The 21,354-nt window shown below is 48.3% G+C and overlaps 1 protein-coding gene across 2 annotated transcripts in view; it reads right to left on the minus strand.

The window, feature by feature from the left end:
* Nucleotides 1-4,560: 4,560 nt before the first annotated feature.
* UNC13C (unc-13 homolog C) overlaps nt 4,561-21,354 on the minus strand; it is a 134,998-nt gene continuing 118,204 nt past the window's right edge. For both annotated transcript variants that reach the window (XM_083712377.1, XM_083712376.1), the window contains 8 exons: nt 20,602-20,751; nt 19,884-20,007; nt 18,141-18,197; nt 17,487-17,567; nt 10,950-11,097; nt 7,758-7,850; nt 6,453-6,612; nt 4,561-6,360 (listed from right to left, as the gene is read on the minus strand). In XM_083712377.1, the coding sequence (XP_083568503.1) occupies nt 6,075-6,360; nt 6,453-6,612; nt 7,758-7,850; nt 10,950-11,097; nt 17,487-17,567; nt 18,141-18,197; nt 19,884-20,007; nt 20,602-20,751 (1,099 nt within the window). In that variant the 3' untranslated portion in view covers nt 4,561-6,074. The remainder of the gene's footprint in view (nt 6,361-6,452; nt 6,613-7,757; nt 7,851-10,949; nt 11,098-17,486; nt 17,568-18,140; nt 18,198-19,883; nt 20,008-20,601; nt 20,752-21,354) is intronic.

A 21,354-nucleotide genomic window follows, 5' to 3' on the forward strand; every position in this document is an offset into this window, starting at 1 on the left:
TATTCTTGGTGGCTGTGAAAGCGCTGTGCTTTGAGGTGGGGGCAGAGGATGTCCTGCCATTTTCAGTCTAGAACTGGTCAGCCCACCCAGTGCTTGTCTTGGGAGTATAAGAGATGGGAGATTGACAGGCCTGTCCCACATGGTCCTCTTTTAACGCACAGTTGTGGTTGGTGGATTCCACCCCGTGCAAATGAATGCAAGAGTCATCAGGACATAGTCCCAGCTAAAAGAACAGTAACCTGTAAGCTAGAGGAGATGGACTTGCAGCAGAAAATGATCTTGGGTAATGGTACCTGCTCACCTCTAAATCTTGGTTTATTACCCCTCTTAAGGCTCCCAAACTATTTGAATTCCTTAACTTCCTCAGCTCATAGATATGCCTTTGTAAAGGCAAGATTCAACACCTTCCCATCGAACGTGCTGAGAAATAGATTCTCCAATGGACAGATATCGCTCTTATGTGATTGTAATTGTGGGGCACCGGAATCGTTGCATCACATAATTTTTGACTGTGCTTTTCACTTACCGGCCAGGAGCAAGTTTCTTGCTCAATATCTTAAGGGAATTGCCGATGATACGATTGAAGCCAAACTGAGATACCTACTAATTGATGATGACCCCCTAAAATCACTCATGGTTGCCAGATTCCTGATCAGCGTCCTATCCCTAAAGAAGAGAAATGGTCTCCTGTGTGATTCGGATAACCCCTTTAAACCATGACCTATGTTTTAGGTGATATCACCATTGTTTTAAACCATGATCTATGTTTTAGGCGATATCACCATTGTTATCCCTGATTAATTTATGAGCAGAGGGCGATGTATAGGTTACAAATTTATTGTAATGTATGATGGTGGTTTCTGTTTTTGTATGATGGTGGTTTTTGTTTTTGTTTTGCTTCGGTTACTGTTTGTCTTTTGTAAGTTTTGGCAATTTTAAATTTGGAGGTTTAAGTATAATATGTTGGTATGGGAAACTGTCGTGTAACGGGCCAATGGCCGTAATAAAGATCAATCCAATCCAAAATGCAAGAGTCAAACACAACCAAGGAATCTTCACATCGTGTTCACCAGGGTTGCCATATTTCAAAAAGTAAAAACCAGGACACCCCGAAAGTTAGAAAGACCCCAAAATTGTTGAGCGCTATGTTCACAATCAATACTTGTTTCTCCCCCCCAACAACCTTGTAGGGTGTGTATGTGTGGCAGACTTTTAACTGTTATAGCAGCAATGAGAACTTTTTAATCCTTTAGTACACACAATGCATTTTAATGGGTGTTTAATTTGTTGGTTTTCTTGGGCGGGTATTAAAAAAAATTCCACATGGAGACTGGGTAGATTAGATTTTGAAATAAACAAGAAATAGTAAAGAGAAGAAGTCCTGGCTATTTGGCACTAGGGATCCTCTGTTCTTGGGCAGAGAGGAAGGTCTCTGTTATTCCGGGAGAAATCTGGCTAATATAAAATTAAGGCCCCTTCCTCTCCAGCCCCCGCCCTCATCCCTCGCTTGCCACAGAAACCAAATGTACCCTACACTACACTCCTTTAGCACAACAGGCTGGATAAAGCTCAATTGCCCATGTAATTGCTTTGTATTTCTCTGCTGCCACAAACTTCATTTCTGATTAGGGAAAAATTCTACATGCAGGAGGAAAAAAAAAAACACTGCCAAGAAAATTGCTTCTATTTTGATTCCCTGCATCTTCCCAGCAGCTAGAAGTCTCCAGACACATGTGTCAAGCAGGTTGCCTACAGCACTCGGGGAATCAAGCAGTGGGAGAGACTTCTAGCAAATCATTTCTTGGACACGGGCATCTTCCTTCCACAGCATGTTTGCTATTGACAGACATGATATGCAACAGGCCTCAAGACAATAAAACCCAGACCGCAGCACAATCTGCCTTGGACACAGTGGAAGGAGGAAAGAGTCCCACAACTGTGGCACCACAAACAAAGCCATGGGCTCAGAGTGTGTGGCCTCGGCAACCTAACTTCGAGGTTGGCTCTGCAGAAACATTCAGTGAGGTTTCAGTACTATGGACAGCTCAAACCAGCACATTTACAAAGCTAAACAGAGTCCAGTAAGGTTTCAATCTGGATTGGGGACATGTGTTGAGATTCCCGCATTGCAGGAGGTTGGGCTGCAGGAGGTTGCCCAGATCACTCTCCCTGGGGATCATCACTGGGAGATCACAACTTGTCAGGACCACGGCTGGAGTCGCTTTCCATTTCTCCCCTAATGTTCTCATGGCAAAAGAGCAATCTCTGAAGTGATGGGCTGCAGCGGTAACTCTGCAAAAGCACACACAATGGCCTCAGACGGAAATGAATCTGCTTCTAGCCAAAGCTGAGATGCTCTCATTATACTCATTCCATCTGGAGGTTTACTGACATCAAAACAAACCAGCAATTAAACAATTTCTCAGATATGACAGGGAAGGAAAAGTGGGCGAGGTAGTCTTGGAGATGAAGAAACTCAGTAAGGACAAAGCATTAGTTACTCTCCAGTGGAGTCCCTGTGGAAATATCCTTTGGGAGGAAAATCGGTCACCATGAGGAGGCACTCAGGAAGGATGAGTGATCCACTAAAACCATAATCATAACCAGGAACAAACATGATCCACCTTCTCCCTCTTAGATGATTCATGGGTGCCAGGAAAGGAGATGTGGCTTCTTAGATGAGCAATCATTTCATCCTTGTACCATCTAAAGGTTATTAATTAAGCTTCCTGTGAGCCTTGGAGAGCACACTTGGCTCTGGGTGACAGCTTGAGCATGGCCTAAAAGGACCCCTTTGCCTACACATTTAGGTATAATTGGGGGCTACCACCCACCCTCGGTCAGTCTCGACTCACTCACAGGTAAACTGGAAGCTCCAGCTGATGTGGTGAAATGTAACTGTACAGCACTTAGAAACCCCAGAGTTATGTGGTGTACAGATTGCCAAGACATGTGCCCCAAGGAGGCCTAGGTGACCCACAAGAAGTCAAGCCAGCTGCTCAAGGGCAAGGCAGGTGATATCCAGGCCCTGAGGTGGGAGAAGAGGCCAGCTTTCCTTCATCTGCTGTCCTGCAGATGTTGTGGACGTCTCTGACCATGGGCCATGCAGGGGGGCTGGGGGGCGCTGGAATCCACCAACGTCCAGGGGGCCTCTTCTTGTGTGGCTACCCAGACACTGCCAGGTAAGCAAACCCTTTCTTCCCAGAGGGCCTGTGGGAGGGTGAGCATGTTTGTCCTGTGTCTCTGACCCTGAATGCATTTTGTTGCAGGAGAAGCAGGAAGATGCTGAAGGCAGCCACACTGCTAGTTCCACAGCCATCCTGGAATATGGCTGTTCCCACTTCCCCTCCTCCAGGCTTGGAGGAAAATTGTCCTTCTGTAAACTCCAATGTGAAGTGGACTTTCTATTATCTGACTGAGGGTGGAGGCGGATTAGTAACTCCCACCTTCCAGGACCCTCCTGCTATTTCACAGCTCTCAGTTTCTAAGGCATAATCTAGGGAGAGTGGTCTTTCCATGGCAAATCCAGAGCTCACAGGCCAGGTCCAGCCCATGAGGCTCACCCATCAGCCCTCTGACAAAATCGGGCACCTCTCCTTACCCTAAAAAATGGCTTCTTCTCCTCTGAGCACAGTTGCTGAAGTTCTCCAAAGGCTCAGTGCTGCTGCCCTCTCTGTGCAAGCTGCGTGTTTGGTGCATGTGTCTGCACACTGGTCATGCCCATCACTGGGTGCGCGTGTGACCCTCAGAGAGTTGGCCAACTCACAATTCTGCCCTTGGGCGGGAAGCAGCCACCTCTGGAGTAGAATCAACCACCTACTTCCTTTGAGCCACCTGCCTCATTCTCAGAAAAGTCGAGTCTGGAGTATGTGGCATGGAGGAGGAGAGTGTCTCTGGGGCTTCCCTTTCCACTGGAGAAAGGGAGGGCTTCCTGGAGAAGAAGAGTTTGGATTTGATATCCCGCTTTATCACTACCCAAAGGAGTCTCTAAGCGGCTCACCATCTCCTTTCCCTTCCTCCCCCACAACAAACACTCTGTGAAGTGAGTGGGGCTGAGAGACTTCAAAGAAGTGTGACTAGCCCAAGGTCACCCAGCAGCTGCATGTGGAGAAGCAGGGAAGCGAACCCGGTTCACCAGATTACGAGTCTATCGCTCTTAACCACTGCACCACACTGGCTCGCAGACATCAAAGCATCCTTTTTTATAGAAAGGCTTTCCCAGTTTGGGCAAGGCTTGAGACTGGCTTTGGACTGTACCATCCAGCCTTGGGTATAATCCTTGGATCTGCCCAAAGGAATACTTCAGACTGGGATGTGTGTGTTGTTCCGGGTAGTGTGTTGCCTAGCTATGCCAGGGCAAAATTCGAAGCTCTGTGTCAATCCTGCCCATGTTCACCAGTGACTGCCCTTCCTTGCAGTCCTGCTGTGATAGAAGGCAGGTGCAATCTCTGTCTGTCTGTCTGTCTGTCTGACCCAAACACACACGTTCATCCAAATCACCTTCCTGATGGAACCATGTCTCTGCGGATGGGGAAAATCAGGGCAAGGAGGCAAGTGGTGAGCAGTTTCTTCTTGCTTTATTGTACAATTTCTCACGAAATATATTTACAGCACATGGATTTTTGCCTCAGTGCAGGACATAGTCATGTTGCATAAGTAGAAACCTTTGAACTTCTATGAAAATAAAAATAAGAAGAAAAGCACTTAACTGCGACTTCAGCTAAGTATGTAAAAGAACATCGGTAATGGTCAGAGTGAAAAATGTTAACAGCAAAATTGCTTCTCATGAAGGATCTCTAGATGGAAACCACTGAACAGCATCTTCCATCTCATTAACCCTGTATAGTCCGGCAGCATTTCACACAACAAAACTCTGTAAAGCTCTCTCACGCATGCACACACACACACACACACACGCTGCATCGAACACTACCCACGGGGAATGGCTCCTGTGTGGGCTACTAGGAAGCAGCCCCTCACCCACCGCTGATGGAGCACATCCCAGGCGCCCTGAGCCAAGGAAGACAAGGGCCTGCCTCTTTTGCCAGCACCCCACACCCCCTCACTGACTTGAGAGCCCCCTCCTCCTCCACCTTCTCCTCTTCCTGAAGCAAACCCTGAGGGTCTTTCCCTTCCACTTCAAGGGAGAAGGAGGGGCAAGGGCCCACCTGCTCCCATGCAACACCCCACCCCATGGAAGTGAGCCAGGGGGGAGCGTGCATTTCCAGGGGTCCCACGGGGGCCCTGCCTGTGCCAGTGGCAAATCACCAGACTGCGGTGATGGGACTACCCTTGCGTTACAAAGATGATGTTACCATGGCAGTTTGAGAGAACAAAGTTATCTCAAGTTATCAAACATCAGTAACAAACGGAGTTAAGCTTCTCGTGGATGTTGCTTGGACAGCATTTCTTCACAGTGATAAATATGAAAGGTTGGAAAAAAAGGTCAGCATAAAACATTTCCACTTTTTGTTTTTTTAAAGTCTGTATGCAAAAAATCATTTCTTTTGTTATCAGCAATTATAAAATTACAAACCCTTTCTTGAAGTAACTGCATCTGTAAGTTATGATAGAAAAAGATCTTGGGAAGTGAGGCTGAAAACGGAGTTTGCATAAAATGGAAGCTGGAAATTAGCCCAAACGTGGGGGGGGGGAGGGGGGGACTTGGTTAAGATGACGCTGGAGAGGCCACATGGTAGTTGAACAGAGACAGCTAACAGATGACTCAACCCAAAAGTCTAACATGTCATCGGGGAAATGCATACGAGAGGAGAGACTGGGATGAGACAAAATCAACGTTTCAAAGGATGCCATTAAGCATTTGCTTTTCATTGCAGTTTTGGCACTTCATTGAAACAATTACTTACTTTTCCCCAAAGACCCAAACATGTAGAAAAGGTCGACAGCTCTTGGACATAACCTGGCAAATATAGTACTTTTATGTTCTGGCAAACACGGAAACAGAGTTAGTTAAACATTCCCACAGAGTTGCACACACATGCATGATTCGGATGTCAGTAACACTGGGTCAAGGGTCTTGGTGCAGACATTTTGCATTTACTCGCGAGGAGCTTTCAGGCTGTTTCTTCGACGGACCGTGTTTCCGATTTGAGCCGGACAAATTCTTTTGCGACATCGTCATTGGTCCTCTGGGAAAGGATCCGCAGGATCATCAGCCCGGTCTCGTCCATGCAGATGTTCCTCAGCAGAGGGTGCCAGGCGGCACAGCTGCCCTTCTCTGCCAGGCTCCGCAGCTGTATGACAGCCATGCCGATGACCCGGTCCTCCCTGGCAAAGCAGTAATCTTTCACAGAGAGGTGAAGCTCATAGGCCCCGGGCCTTTCTTCGCTGCTCAGGAGGCTAGAGAGAGACGGGACACACACAGGGATTTACAACACCACCCCCGCCAACGTTGCCACCACCCACAGAGAGAGCCGAGAAGGGTCACTTACAACTGGAACGTCTCGTTGTATTTGGGAGACCAGGTGTTGCTCTTTGTCTTCGTCCCGTGCTTCCGTTTCTTGTCGCTGAGGCTGGGCCCCAAGATGCAAACCTCCACAAAGGGCCGGAACATAGCACTGGTTTGCCAGTTGAGGTTATTAATGGCAACAACTGAAAACATCAACCAGACACACGGAAGGAGGGTCAAGTGGAGCTCTAAAACACACACACACAGTTGAGGAAATACAGCTCTTCCTTGACGATTGCTCCACATGGGGATGGTCAAGAGACAGGGTCTTCCCCGTGAGGCCCCCCCTCCACAAGGCCCTCTCCCTGGAGTCACATTTGCTTGTTACATTCAGATGTCAGGTGAAGATGTTCTTGCTCACCCAGGCTGATATTTTGCTGTTTTACCGCTGACAATTACAAGACATCTCTGTGTTTTAATATTTTTTAAAAAAGATATAGCTATTTGCAGGTTTGGGGGTCTTTATTTTAGGGACGTGGGTGGCGCTGTGGGTTAAACCACAGAACCTAGGACTGGCCGATCAGAAGGTCAGCGGTTCGAATCCCCGCGACGGGCTGAGCTCCCGTTGCTCGGTCCCTGCTCCTGCCAACCTAGCAGTTCGAAAGCACGTCAAAGTGCAAGTAGATAAATAGGTACCACTCCAGCGGGGAGGTAAATGGTGCTTCCGTGCGCTGCTCTGGTTCACCAGAAGCGGCTTAGTCATGCTGGCCACATGACCTGGAAGCTGTACGCTGGCTCCCTCGGCCAATAAAGCGAGATGAGTGCCACAACCCCAGAGTCGGTCACGACTGGACCTAATGGTCAGGGGTCCCTTTACCTTTACCTTTATTGTTGCTTTATCTTTTATTAGCAGTCTTGTGCCGGACACCTCATGCAGTTTTGAAAGGCTCTTGATTCAAGAGGACTGATTCCAAACATAGGTAAAAACCTGCTCCTTCATATCAGGAACCAATATGCAAAATTTGGATATGAAATCTAAAGAGGTCAGTCCGGGCTCCTTTGGAGGGAAGAAGAAAACACCCTTGGCTCCAAAAAGCCTTGCCTTTGTGTTGCTTCTGGGAGAAACCTGCTGACCCCTATCATCAGCTCCCTATCATTTCTATGGAGGTTAGCTCAGGACAAGGGCTTTCCAGAGCCTGCCTGCCTTTGCCATCCTCTGAGTGGATCACTTCAGATCCCCAAGGCAGAGCAGCTCCAAAGGCACAACCTGGCAAGGAGGAATCACCTGCCATCCAGCTTAGAGAGGATGCTGCCATCTCATGAAAAGCCAGCATATTTTGACACCCACCTTTTACGGTGACTTTATGCTCTCCAGTTCCCGGGTTTGTTGTGAGGTCCACTTGGAGATGGATCTCCCCCACTGTGTTGTTGCTCGCCTGACCTGCAGCAGAAGGAAACAAGCTCTGATTAAGTGCCAACGGAGCCAAGGGAAGAAGTCCCTGTGCATGGGAGAACCTGCCCACACGTTGGCGAAGCAGGTGCTGTGTTTTGTTCCGAGTGGGGGATCTTTTGAGGGCACCCAGAATGGCCCCTTTGTTTCATATATTCTTCTACACATTGCCATTCTTTCCTTAAAGTTTAGTTTGATTGTAATCTTAAGGCTGCTGTCATTTTTGCCAGCTCAATAAATTCACAAAGCTTATTTTGCCATTCAGTTATCGAGGGTATGTTTTCCCCTTTCCAATTTTTCACTATTAATATTCTGGCAGCAGCTGTGGCATACAAAAGGACTTTTTTTTCTTGTCGATGGGGATGTCTATTGAAACTATACCTAGAAGGAACGCTTCTTTGTTCCATTCTGATGCAGAGATTGGGGATCTGTGCACAGGAATCAAGTCCATTGGCTGAAATAACCAGAGACAGGATTTTTACCCCACTGGCTGTGGGGCCCAGTTCTACAACAATAGTATACTGGCACCCCCTGTAGTGGGAAGGAGGAAGGTGTGAGTGTGATGACGAGAGGAGGAATCCTGCCTGAATGTCAGTGCAACCCATGGATGTGTATGTTGTGTAGGGTCTGGGCTGAGGGTGTGTGTTTACTTGCCACCCACAGATTCCGGCCTGAGCCTCACCAAAGGGAACCAAAAGGGCCCCAGACCACTCTCTGCAACCAAATGGTGGTCACAAGCCACCTGAGCTGCCCAAATGTCCAAAGAGGCAAATGAGCAGAGCCTCCCTGGGGATGCCACGAGAGAAGGGCTACTGCAGTGATGGGGCAATGGCTAAACCATCTGAGCGAGATCAACGACACCTTTCCCTGCCCAACCTTGACTGGAGAGCGGGGGGGGGGGGGGAACCCAGCAGCAGCAGCCCCAGCCCTAGCCAGAACATCCTTTGAAGGGCAAGGTGTGCCATTGCATGTCCCCCAGGGTCCCGGAGGTATGGGGTGTGTAATGATTTCCCCTTTATCCTCACAACAACCCAGTGAGGCTGTGTACTGTTTCCCACAGGCGAGGCTGATAAAGCCAATGACCTCTTGTGGGGATTTGGGGGGGGGGCAGATGCACCCCCTGCCCATGGCTGGGCTGGCATTTGAGCTCCAGTGTTCTGAAGCTAAGCTGGCTGCTCTCCCGCCATCGGTGGCAACCCTCCCCACTTCTCCGTTAACGCAGAAAAGTAAAATGCTTCCAGCTGATTGTTCCATCTGTGGAAAGGGAGCCTGTTCGAAACTCATTCATCACTGTCTAGACCCTATTTGTTAACGGAGACAATGAGGGGGGGGGGGAGGGGAGGGGGAGAGCTGGGCTCAAAATTGGATGCAAAACAACATGTCAGGGAAACATTTCAGCTGCAGCGCCCATTCCTGGGGCAAGACAGAGAAGCTCCTGCTGATAAAACCAGGTGCTTATTTTCCTTCTCGGAGTGGGGTGGAGAACGACCCCAATGTCAGATTTGTGTGTGTGTGTATGGGGGTGGGGAGGGAAATGCAAGGATTTCAGGGCCAAAGACTCTGGTGGCTAAACTGACACATATTTGACATCTGTTGTGGCTTTTTAATTCCTTATCATGTCTACAGCAGCCGTATTGATGGCTTCCCCCACCCTTCAACATGCGAAGGAAAGGGATTTGTGTCTTTGGTCGGCAGAGCAAGTGCATGAGCCCATGTCGTCTTTCAAAGCAAAAGTCACTTACCATGCAGTGAATTGCACAATTGAATGGCACTACACACACGCACACACACACACTTTTTTTTAATCCCTCTAATTTGCATAAAATCAGAAAACTGCAAAAGGAAACCATATTTAAAATTTCTTTATCAGATCTCTTGGACAGCCTTTTGAAAAAGCGTGTACTGAGAATTTACAATTGCTTTCTTTTCGTACTAGTAAAGGCTAGTCAGAAGCATGCCTATAGATATAGATATGATTCCTCAGATTTGCACAAAACCAGAAAATCACACAAGCAAAATTCAAACTGCCTATGTAACTTTGTGCACTTCTTGGGCAGTTTAAAAACAAGAACAAACAGTTTTTTTATTTTTAAAAAATGTTTTGTTTTTTAAACCACTTTTTAAAAAATAAAAAAGACATGGTACATGTACAGCTATCTGTGCCCATGCCCAGTTGGTTTTTAACTGGCATAATAGGACCAACAAATGAGAAGGCAAAAGGGAATGTCTCGTAGTTTGAAGGGGGAAGAACACAGAATATTGAGGGGGCCCAGTCCCGTCCTTGAAAATTTGGGGATGCCTCGGCCCCCCTATATAACTTCCCTGATCCAACCCTAAATCCAGTAATCTCAAGTCACAGTAAATGGTGATCTCTGAAGGAATTTCATAGAATCATAGAATCATAGAGTTGGAAGAGACCACAAGGGCCATCGAGTCCAACCCCCTGCTAAGCAGGAAACACCATCAGAGCACTCCTGACATATGGTTGTCAAGCCTCTGCTTAAAGACCTCCAAAGAAGGAGACTCCACCACACTCCTTGGCAGCAAATTCCACTGTCAAACAGCTCTTACTGTCAGGAAGTTCTTCCTAACGTTTAGGTGGAATCTTTTTTCTTGTAGTTTGGGACCATTGCTCCGTGTCCGCTTCTCTGGAGCAGCAGAAAACATCCCTTCTCCCTTCTCTATGTGACATCCTTTTATATATTTGAACATGGCTATCATATCACCCCTTAACCTCCTCTTCTCCAGGCTAAACATGCCCAGCTCCCTTAGCCGTTCCTCATAAGGCTCCGTTTCCAGGCCTTTGACCATTTTGGTTGCCGCCCTCTGGACACGTTCCAGTTCCAATTTGCTTGAGGGGAGGGGGAACTTGGCTTGAGGGGAGTGCTTGAAGAAACCACACAGACTCTCCCCCTTCCAGGAAGGAACTGCCATTCTCAGCAAAAGCTGGCCTTGAAGGCGGCCAGTAGTGGCCACGTGCCCTTTTCCCAGGCCAGCAAGTTATTCTTTCTGCGCTTCCTTTGGCTGCCATTGGGCTGCTGCCATGAGTATCCTTTCAGGCCAGGCCTTTGTCAGTTGCTGCTCACTTACTTTGTGAGGTCTGGGTGTCAATGAACTTCTTGATCAGGACGTCTGTCGTCTGGGTGTAAAGGTTGAGGGCGTACTTGAGGGACTGCATCTCGGTACTCTTCTCCAGGTAATTCTTTTTCAGCCCATTTCCTCCGGCGTGGAAGTATTGCTAAAAACAGAAGCACAGAGAAAGGGAGTAGAGGAGAGACACCAGATCCAGGAGGTCACCTGGCCTCTGAGCTTCTTGGCTAGCCAAGGATCCCTGAAGGATCTATCGTCTCACCCTTTATGTACTCAAGCTCTGTAGGGCTTTGTATGCCTGGATCAGCACTTTGAGCTGCCAGGACCAAAAGCTTCTGAGTTTTGGGGCTGTGCTTCCATTGGGGAGGAGGATTTCTCCCCAAGGCTGCCTGGGAAATGTTGGTGCTGTGGGGTGCAGTGGGGCTGCTCTTGGGCTCTGCTTGTGGGCTGTCCTTCAGAGCATCTGATGGACCCACCGCTATGGGGCATTGAGGAAGTTGGACTCATCTAGCGGGGCTCTCCAACCATTATTGTAGAGGCAATGCCACTTTATAACATTTCTTATTAACTTTTCAAATTTTACAAATTATTTTAAGCAACCATCAGAATAAATCTCTCCTATCTGTTGACGTTCCTTCCATCGTGTTCTTTTCTTACCTTATAAAGCTGCTATATTACTTATATTTTACCCATTATGTATGTTAATTATAAATTATTAAACTGCAATTCTCACCTGCAGCTATACTTCAAATCCTGCATACATTTTAAGATAACCATAACATTTTTTTTCAAATATTCCACAAAATATTTCCATTCTTCAAGAATTTTTCTCTCCATTCTGTTCTTTAATTCTCACAGAACGGGGAGGCAACGCCACTTTAAAAAACCATCTCCTATTGCCTTGTGTGGATTGTTTATTCAACCGATACCCCCCCTTCCTTCCAAAGATGCCCATGGGGTCAGAGGAGGATGGGAGTCATGTTGAATACTCAGCTCCCCTCTCATTTGGGTCTAATTTTATTACACAGGGGACATGACTGTTCCACATTCCAGCTCGAAAATGGTGCACTGATGCTCCTTTGCTTCTTTTTGTTTTCCCAGAGTGATTTCCCAGAGCCAGTTTTCCCAGAGTGATTTGTGGTAGGTAGGTCAGCATTTTATTTGTTTAGCGATAAGCCACAACAAGAAGAAGGAAAATTCGGAGTTGAGCCACGAATTTAGCTCTTAACTTCCTGGCCGTAGGTGCAAATGAAGGAACAGGCAAAGTAACGGAGTGATTTGTGCTCTTCCCCTGCCCTCGCCGTAGAATAACTTGTCCCTTGGGGGAAGAGGCAGCATAATGATAATAATAATAATAATAATAATAATAATAATTTATTATTTATACCCCACCCGTCTGGCTGGGTTTCCCCAGCCACTCTGGGCGGCTTCCAACAGAATATTAAAATACAATAGACTATTAAGCATTAAAAGCTTCCCTAAACAGGGCTGCCTTCAGATGTCTTCTAAACGTCAGATAGTTGTTTATTTCCTTGACATCTGATGGGAGGGCGTTCCACAGGGTGGGCACCACTACCGAGAAGGCCCTCTGCCTGGTTACCTGTAACCTCACTTCTCGCAGTGAGGGAACCGCCAGAAGGCCCTTGGAGCTGGACCTCTGAATGATGGGGGTGGAGACGCTCCTTCAGGTGTACTGGGCTGAGGCCTTTGAAGGCTTTAAAGGTCAGCACCAACACTTGGAATTGTGCTCAGAAATGTACTGGGAGCCAATGTAGGTCTTTCAAGACCAGTGTTATGTGGTCTTGGTGGCCGCTCCCAGTCACCAGTCTAGTTGCTGCATTCTGCATGCCCATAAGGCATCAACCTTAGCTTGTGCTGGATCCAGAGGCAATCTTGGGGACCAATGTGCAGCCGGCAGAGGCCTCTGCAGCACTTCAGGACCGCTCTGGAAGGAGGCTGTCTTGGGGGGAGGGCCAAGTATGAGTCTCAAACCCCTCAGTGGCGACATCAGGAGATTGTCATCTCCTGAGGCAGAGGAGTCACTCCTAAAACTGAGGCCTAACTTGTATGCTGCATGGTTATGCCCCTACCATGCTTTTATTTGAGCAGATCAACCCTCAAAACTAACTCAGGGTGTTCAAGGATAGCTTCCTGCCTGCATTTGGGCCAGCAATGAACAACAAAAAGGGAAAAACACCCACCTCCCCACCTGCTGCCTTTCCCTGCCCAGCCCTTTGCCCTGGCAGCTGAGGAGGAGCGTGCAAACTGGCTTTTAACCTTGACATTTCCCATCACTTTGCATGTCTCTGTCTCCCGTAAAAATCCAGGGTTAGCGCATTGTTCCTTTTCTCTGTGTTCCTCCTCGCTGCTTTCCAATTTTTTTATTTTTTCTTGGCTTTTCTGTTTCATGTATTTAGGGATGCAGGATAAGGAGCTGGAATGGGCCCCCTGAGGCTCACAGAGGCTGTCCCTGCTCTTTGCTGCAACAACTTTAGTTACTGCTGAACACAATCTGGGGACAAATATTAAGAGTCAGACTCCCTAAGTTTTTTGTGTGTGTGTTTATATTCATCAGAGAGAATGAGGGGAAAGCAGAAATCTGAAAAGAATGGAGGCAGCTGCCCATGGCAAGAGCTCAAAGTTTTCATTCAAGGGAGACGGTCTTCAAAAGCCAGATTAAGCCATCCGAGGGTTTGGGACTCATGTCTGTGTCACTTGAAAGAATCTGAAACATCAGTGTAAAATTGTTAGCCATTCCATCAGGCTGCCTCAGTGGGAGAGATGAGGAGCAGAAAGCTCTTTCCATCAGCTTTGTCTCCCACCCTTGAGTGCTTTCCCTGCCAGCTGGTCATTGTAAGAGCGACCAATTAAGTACTGGCAGCTGAGATTGCTCCCCCCCTTTCCTCCCTTTTCTCTTGTGTGTTGTGCTGTTTAGAGTGAGGCCTTGGGTGTCGTGTATTCCATGGATGGGGGACGGATGGACGGATGCTCAAGCAGGACATTTCTCTGCCGTGTTCACCACCGCTGAAGACACAAGTTGCTTTTGAATGGTGCCTTGCTTCTTCAGCACTGCCAGCTGCCATCGCAGCGATGTCAATGGCACGCCCAGCTGCTTGATTGCTTCTGGACGGTGGCCAATAAGATTTAAATTGCTGGGAGGGAGAGTTAATTAGCAAGCAATTATAAATTAAAAGTGTACAATTAGACACATCTTTCTAGATAGAAGAGCAGCTTAGAAATGGAAGGGTGGCCGGAGGGAGCTTTGAAATTCAACATCCTTGATTGTTTTGAGGGAGCTGATAGCATCTGAACATGTTCACACCTAAAGGTGTATTTCTCCACAACAAGAGCTTTACAGCAGAGGTGCGATAAGAACGTAGAAAAGCCTGCAGGATGAGACCAATGACTCAACTAGTCCATCATGCTCTCACACTGGCCAAGCAGACGCCTTTGGGAAACCTCATGTAGGATTCAAGTGCAAGAGCCGTCTCCCCTCCTGTGGTTTCCAGCAACTGGTGTTCAGAAGCATTGCTTCCTCCTACTGTGACCACAATCTAAAAAACAGTCAAATTTATGCCTTGGAGGTGCTGAGTGGCAGAAGCAGCACTGAGATAAATCCCTGCGCACAAGTTTCTTTGCAGCAGAAGTGGGCAAACCAACAGGGCTCCAAGGTACCAGTGTGGAACAGTGCAATGGCCCTTTTCATCCCACATTGGAACAAATATTTTAAGCATCCTGAGCTGGGGGTGGAAATCTCTGTGTTAAAGATCATAATAAGAAGCTGGCCTCCAGCTGATGTCATACATGATGTCATGTGTGCAGCAGGCAACGGAACAATCAAAGGAACAATCTGGAGTGCTGGAGCAAGGTGCACGCTCATCCATTGGCTGATGAGAAGCCTCTTCTCCCTCCCAGCACTTCTCTTTGAGGCCTCCCTGTTGCTCCCCTTTCCACTTCTGGAAGCAGGGAGGTAAGGCTGGCGCATCCCTTGAACTGTAGTTCAACCCACCTGCCTATCTTGTGATGTCATAACCACATCATATGATCGACAGGTGGGCTGTCCCACTCATCTGTCAAACTCAGCTCACAGGGCCAAAAAGGCTTCGCTATCCCCCGTTTGAGTCTTCAATTTTAGTCTTCAAATATAATAGCTGTATTCTCAGCTTCACAGTAAACTAATTAAAAAATAGCTCCTACTTTTTGATCACGATCTTCTATTGTGCTCTTTTGAAGTCAGATTCTTGAAAAGATCAAAGAAATAGCAGAGTATGATATTCCTTTAAAACTCAAAATAGTACTTTGGGCTTACTTAAAACATGTTGGTTTTTAAGGATATTTTAGAACTGGTCATTTGTTTACTGTCTGCAGATAAAACTGCCTTAGCTGCCAAACAGAAATCCTGAAACTCTCAATGTATAATGTATGGGGAGAAGTATGTATTGACAATCCCTTTCTTAACTAAGCTGACATATTACTGAAGATCAAAGGAGGATTTCCCTCAAGACAACCCTGTTAAAATATGGGCTTGATTCACATCTCTGCCTTCATATCCATGGAATCGATTTTTGATGAAGGCTGGGATATAAATATTTTAAATAAAACAATGTAATTGGAATGTTAATTTCCAAGTAGCCTGCAATCAATCCACCGTTCTGTCTTTTTGCAAGTCATGGTTTTCCAGGGCATTGTGTTCCATAGTGCAGTATTTTGTATTGTGATGTTACAGCCAAATGGTAAGTTAAAGAAGCAGCAGCTCAAGGGGGAACTTGGGAACCCGATACCCTTGGCATGGTGCGTGCCCCATGTGTGAATCGTCCCCTTGAGAGAAAAGGGGAAGAAGAAGAAGAAGAAGAAGAAGAAGAAGAAGAAGAAGAAGAAGAAGAAGAAGAAGAAGAAGAAGAAGAAGCAGCAGCAGCAGCAGCAGCAGCAGCAGCAGCAGCCACCGCCGACCTGGGGACTCATTTCTCCATCAAAAATCAGGAGCAGCCCAACCTGGGACCATCCAGCAGTTGCTGTTGGACTCCAACCCCCACATTTCCTGACCGCTGGCCATGCTGGCTGCTGGGGCTTCTAGGACTCCAACTCCAGCTGGAGGGCGCCATCTTGGTTACTCATGTGGCCCCAGTTGCTCCAATTCAGCAGTTTGTTGCAGGAAGGAGCTGGGAGGAGCCTTGTATGCACTTTTGCACATCTTTAACCTGTTGGTTTTGCTGTCCCTTTTAGAGGCATCAGACCCTACAGATCTAATTTAGGCAGGGATTTGGAAAAGATGATTCCCTCTAGTGGCATATCTGGTGGTTCCCCTCTAGCCACAGATTTTGAGAACAAGGCAGTCCTTTAAAACAGGAAATGATGCAAAATATTACCCCAGTAAAAAACCTCTTCCCTCCTGCAACTGGAGTGCCACCTCCAAGACTGCAACGAACACGTAAGGCTCCAGATTCTGGTCCAAAATGTTTCAGGTCAGCTGGAGATCCATTTGTTTAAAATGGGGAAATCAGATCCTCCCCTCCTATGATTCTGGCCTTGCCGCTCTGCTCCCACCACGACCACTCTAGATTAATTCTGCCGGAGCCATGGTGGCAAAGATTAATGCATCCAGCTGAGCTCCTCGACACCTGGCAGGCAAGTTGGCACCACTCCCAAATGGGGCCCAGCGAAGAGAGTAGTTCATCATGATCTTTGAGCAAGAGCCAGCTATGTGGCAGTGGCAGCTAATTAGCCAAAGGATGAGAAATGCGGCAGAGCAGCTGATGGAGAGAGGGAGGAAACAGGACTTAACTAGTGGGACACTTCTCTCCCCTACCCCCCCCCCCATCTGAGTCTGTCCTGCAGATCTGGCCGCTGTCACTCACAGTAGGATCAGATGGCCACAAAGCCCACTCCACAGAGCTGCCTGTGAGAGGTGCTTGGCAGCGCCAGCTGGTGTGCATCCACTTTTCAGGACAGATAGGTGGGTTAACTTAATTCTTACTTGCACTGGCTTCCAGCTTATTTCAGGACTTGAGGGTGACTCTCTTTGTGGCTGCACCTGAGCTGTGCAGTGCATTTCCTGAAAGAGGTTTGGGTGGATAGCCTCTTGCCTGAGTTTGGAGGAAAGCAAAGACTCCCCTCGCCACCCCTGCTTTTAGTTTCCAACCTCCTGCTGCAGTTACCGTGCTTTTAAACTGACCTACTTGGTTTTAGGTTCCTGTCTAGCTGCCACTTTAAGGAATTCAAATATGCATTTGTTTTTATTTTTCACCAATTTCTTGTTGTTAATCTAGATGTTGCCGTTTCGGTGTGGAAATTTCTAAAATTAACAGAAAAACTGGCTCTCTGGGTTTGCTACTTAGGCAAGAGGTTTCTCCCAGCCCTTCGCGGGGCTGAACTGATTGGAGATAAGGGTTAGGCTCTCCATCCTTGAACTACAACCTCTTTCACTGTTGTGCCTAAGGTCACCTGTCCCTTGTGCAGAAAGAAGACTCCAGCCCAGCAACTCCACAGGACATGCTTGTGTCCTTTTCTTATGCCAGTGCCCAACTGATTAAGTCATACCTTAATTGTTGCCAGCACCACATCCATTATTGCGCACTGCCTCAGTGTCAGGCTTTTGGTTTCTTCTCGGATGACGTGGTCCTGAAAAAAACATACAAAGATGGAGTAACTGCTCTTTGCTCTTTCCAAAGATGGTCAAATACCTTTCTGCCTGTGTAACATAAGGTGGCTGACACTTTTTGCAGCTGCTCATTGTGGAGTCAATGAGGTACACAAAGGGAAGTTCCTTGTCTCTGGCTAGCTGGCACCAACTGGGCTTCTCTGCTAGGAGAACAGCCTTGTGCCTTGGTGGGAGGAAGAAACACAGCACAGGGAGGGGAGATGCTTAATTCATGCATGCAAGATGTGGTGATGACTGTTTGCTAAGATGGCTTTCAAGAGGGGATTAGGCACTTCCATGGAGGAGGAGGAAGAGGGGATAAGGTCTGGCTGGAATAGATGGATCCTTGGCCCCCAGCCTTTGCATTCTATGGAGAGGGGCCAACAATGTCCTCCTATTACTGGGGGTGGGGGATGACTGTGCCCTGAGAGCAGCACAGTTGCCAAGGCAGGAAAGGGATACCCCAGTGCCTGCAAGGAGTTAATGTCAACAAGCCTCAGCCATGGAGAGGGTGTTGTGTCTCTTTTCCTTCAAGCTGCGTAGACTTCTCTTACCTTTAGTTTAGACAACTGGCCAAAGTCTTTGGCTGCGCTGAGGATCATCGGAGGGCCCTGTGGAGAGAATAAATAATATAGAAGAAGAAGAAGAAGAAGAAGAAGAAGCAGCAGCAGCAGCAGCAAGAGGTGGGAAAGTGAGACTGCCATGGTGGGACTGCCCTGAGAGCCAGCCAAGGGGGCTCCTCTCACTCAGGGCACTTGGCTTGGGTGCCACTCTTCCTGGGGCTGTGGGGGGCAGGGGAGACCTTTCCTAGGTTGATGCCCTAGACTACCAAGTGCTCCCAGTGGGCAAGTGGAGCTGCCAAGGTGTGTTCTGCTCTAGACTTTTCAAAGGCAGAGGAGCAAAGGCTGCCTGCCTTCTCTAGCCTGGGCTGGAAATGGAAGGGAAGCAAAGAGGAACTGAGTCTGCAAGAGTCTGCGGTCCCAACCGGGGAAGGCCCAGCCAGGCAGTGGAAGATTTCTGTGGCCAAGCTGAGGAAGATGACGATCCCTGGGGGCTGCCTGCTTTCAGGAGCATGTTGAGATTCATTGGGAAAGAAGGAAGAAGTCTTCAGCACAACCATCAAAAGAACCATCACTGTGGGCAAAAGGAGTTTGGATTCAATGCCATCCCCGCTGCAGCTGCCTGTGGTTCTGTGGGCTGGTTTGGGCAGCCAGTGGAAACTGAACCTCCTCTCTCAGTCTCAAAGTTGCCCTTTGCTCAAGGGAGCAGAAGGAAGTCCTTCCCATGAGTCAAGGCTACCAGGCAAATGAAAGTGAGAGGGTCGAGACCCCGTTTCAAGGAGCAGAGGCCTCCAAGCACCCTCACGTTGCCCTCTAAAGTGTGTCAAGTGGTTGCCATGGCAAAGGAGCAATTAGCTGTCAACAGTGAAAGGATGGAGTCCACCTTCGCTAATTGGATGAGGAAAGTGGCAGGCATACTCTCGACTCTCGGTCCTCACTGCCAACTCCATGCTGTGGAGTAAGCCGCAGACCGTCCCCCCCAACTGAACACTTGGGCGACCTCCACAGTGAGTGACCCTGACAGGACCCGGTTGCCACTGAACTCCATCCCACAAAGCTGACTCCACACTGATATGCTGTCTTTTCCGAAGCCAAGAGCCCTCTTGGTTTGCTGCTGCTAGCTGCTTAATTCACAAGCAGCCCTCTCTCTCTGAAGGCAGTTTTCATGCCGGCTTCGTCTGAGGGAAAGGGAAGTCCACGTGTCTCTTGAGAGGGCCAAATGCATCCATCCTGCCCTCTTTTCAGGGACTTAGAGACAGATTCAGCTATCGAGTTCTGCCAGCAGAAGCAAGGACTTCCACTAGTGCAACAGGCTTTCCCCTCCCCACACATCCCCCCAAATTGGCTGTGGGGTATGTGCCAGGAAACCTCCCAGAACAGCATGGGGAGGCGGAAGACGGGGTGGGGTGGGGTGGGGCGTTGTTCTGTCTAGCAAGCTCATATGCCATTGTGCCGATGAAACGATTGCCATTGCGCTATGCTGAACTCCTCCCTTATAATTCTAAGCAGCATAACAGCAGCTTACGAATGTGGGCTTATAGGTTATCAGTTCCCCCAACAGAGGGGGGAGCATTTCCCTACCCCCCCCTATGACTTTCATTTTGAGCATCTTCCCGCCAACAAGCACACAAGAAAAGTAGCTTAAAAGGTGCATTTCCAAAGAGCTGTTTTTGTTTCTATGACAAAATGGAGCTTGGACCAAGTGCTGGTTCTCTGCAAGGCTTACGGGAGACTCACAGTTTGGTCTGTCAGTGGTGGGAGTACAATCTGTTTTTCTATCCGGTTCAGGACCAGTTTCCAGAGCTCTTTCAAAACACGCTTCAGAACGGTCTTCTCGCAGATTTTTGCCGATAGGCTTAAGCTGCAAAACAATCCAACGCTCTCAAAATCTTCATCTATATAGGCAGTTCACAAAGCAAAAACTATGTAACCATGCAACTAGAATACAAAGAAAAATGCACAATGCTGATAAAAACCCAGACTCTAAATGCTTCCCCAGCCTTCCCTCCCACCAGGGAGAAGCCCACGTACATCACAGCACCGCTGGCAGGTAGTGATTGCATGAAGAAGCAAAACCACGAAGCAACAGGAACAGATGGCAGGGGGCGGGGGGAATTGAGTGGCCGTTTTCATGGGTTCAGCGCCTGCTGCAATTATGGGCCTGGCTGCACAATGGGGTGCCTGGCACACAAAGCATGGCACAGAACAATGCAGTGCCCAAAGGAGCCAAGCTGAAAAGAGGATGAAGTCCAGGCTACGGATCTCTTCTAGGGGGAGAATAGGGGATAGGTCCTTGTGGGACCATTGTGGAGGTTCTTGAGACATGAATGAATGTGAGCTGCTTTGAGAGCTGAGAGAGGGCACCAGGGTCCGGGTATTGGTGCATTGCAGAGCCCAATTCTGTTTGCCACAGACCAGACCATCTGTCTGGACACAGCAGTAAAGCCCTGCTTACGTTTTGTCCAGGAAGTCCATCAGGGGCCGCAGCACAATCTCTGCATCCACAGTGTTGTTGTTCTTGTTGGCAGCCGCAGTTCCGTCTCCTTTCATCTGGTTCAGCTCCAAGCTCATCTGCCGCACACACTCCTCAATGACAGGCTGGAAGCTGGAAGGGGCCAGAAAGGAGGGGATGGGGTGTCAGAATTCATGATCTATGATTGCAGTCATGGGATTTTTGTCTATCACATGACGGTGTGTGTTTTGACTCCACAAAGTGGGAAGTGACGGAGACAGGATGTTTGTGTTACTGTGTTCCGTGAAGTGGGACTACAGTGGTGCCTCGCAAGACGAAATTAATTCGTTCCACAAGTCTTTTCGTCTTGCGAGTTTTTCGTCTTGCGAAGCACGGTTTCCCATAGGAATCCATTAAAAATCAATTAATGTGTTCCTATGGAAACCGCCTTCAGACCAGGTGCGGGGACAGTCTGTCCCCCGACCTCTTCTGAAGGCCGGCGGGGGGCGAAAGTCTTTGCTCCCCCCCCACCTGCCTTCCTGGGACAGCGGAGACTTCTCCGCTGTCCCGGGGCGGTCTTAAAATGCTGGCGGGCGGCAGCGAAGCCTTCGCTGCCGTCCCCCAGCATTTTAAAAGCCCCTGGGACAGCGGAGACTTCCCGGGGCGATTTTAAAATGCTGGCGGGCAGCAGCGCTGCTGCCCGCGAAGCCTTCGCTGCCGCCCACCAGCATTTTAAAAACCCCGGGACAGCGGAGG

Source organism: Podarcis gaigeae, assembly GCF_964106915.1.
Source record: "Podarcis gaigeae genome assembly, chromosome: 14".
Lineage (NCBI taxonomy): Eukaryota > Metazoa > Chordata > Lepidosauria > Squamata > Lacertidae > Podarcis > Podarcis gaigeae.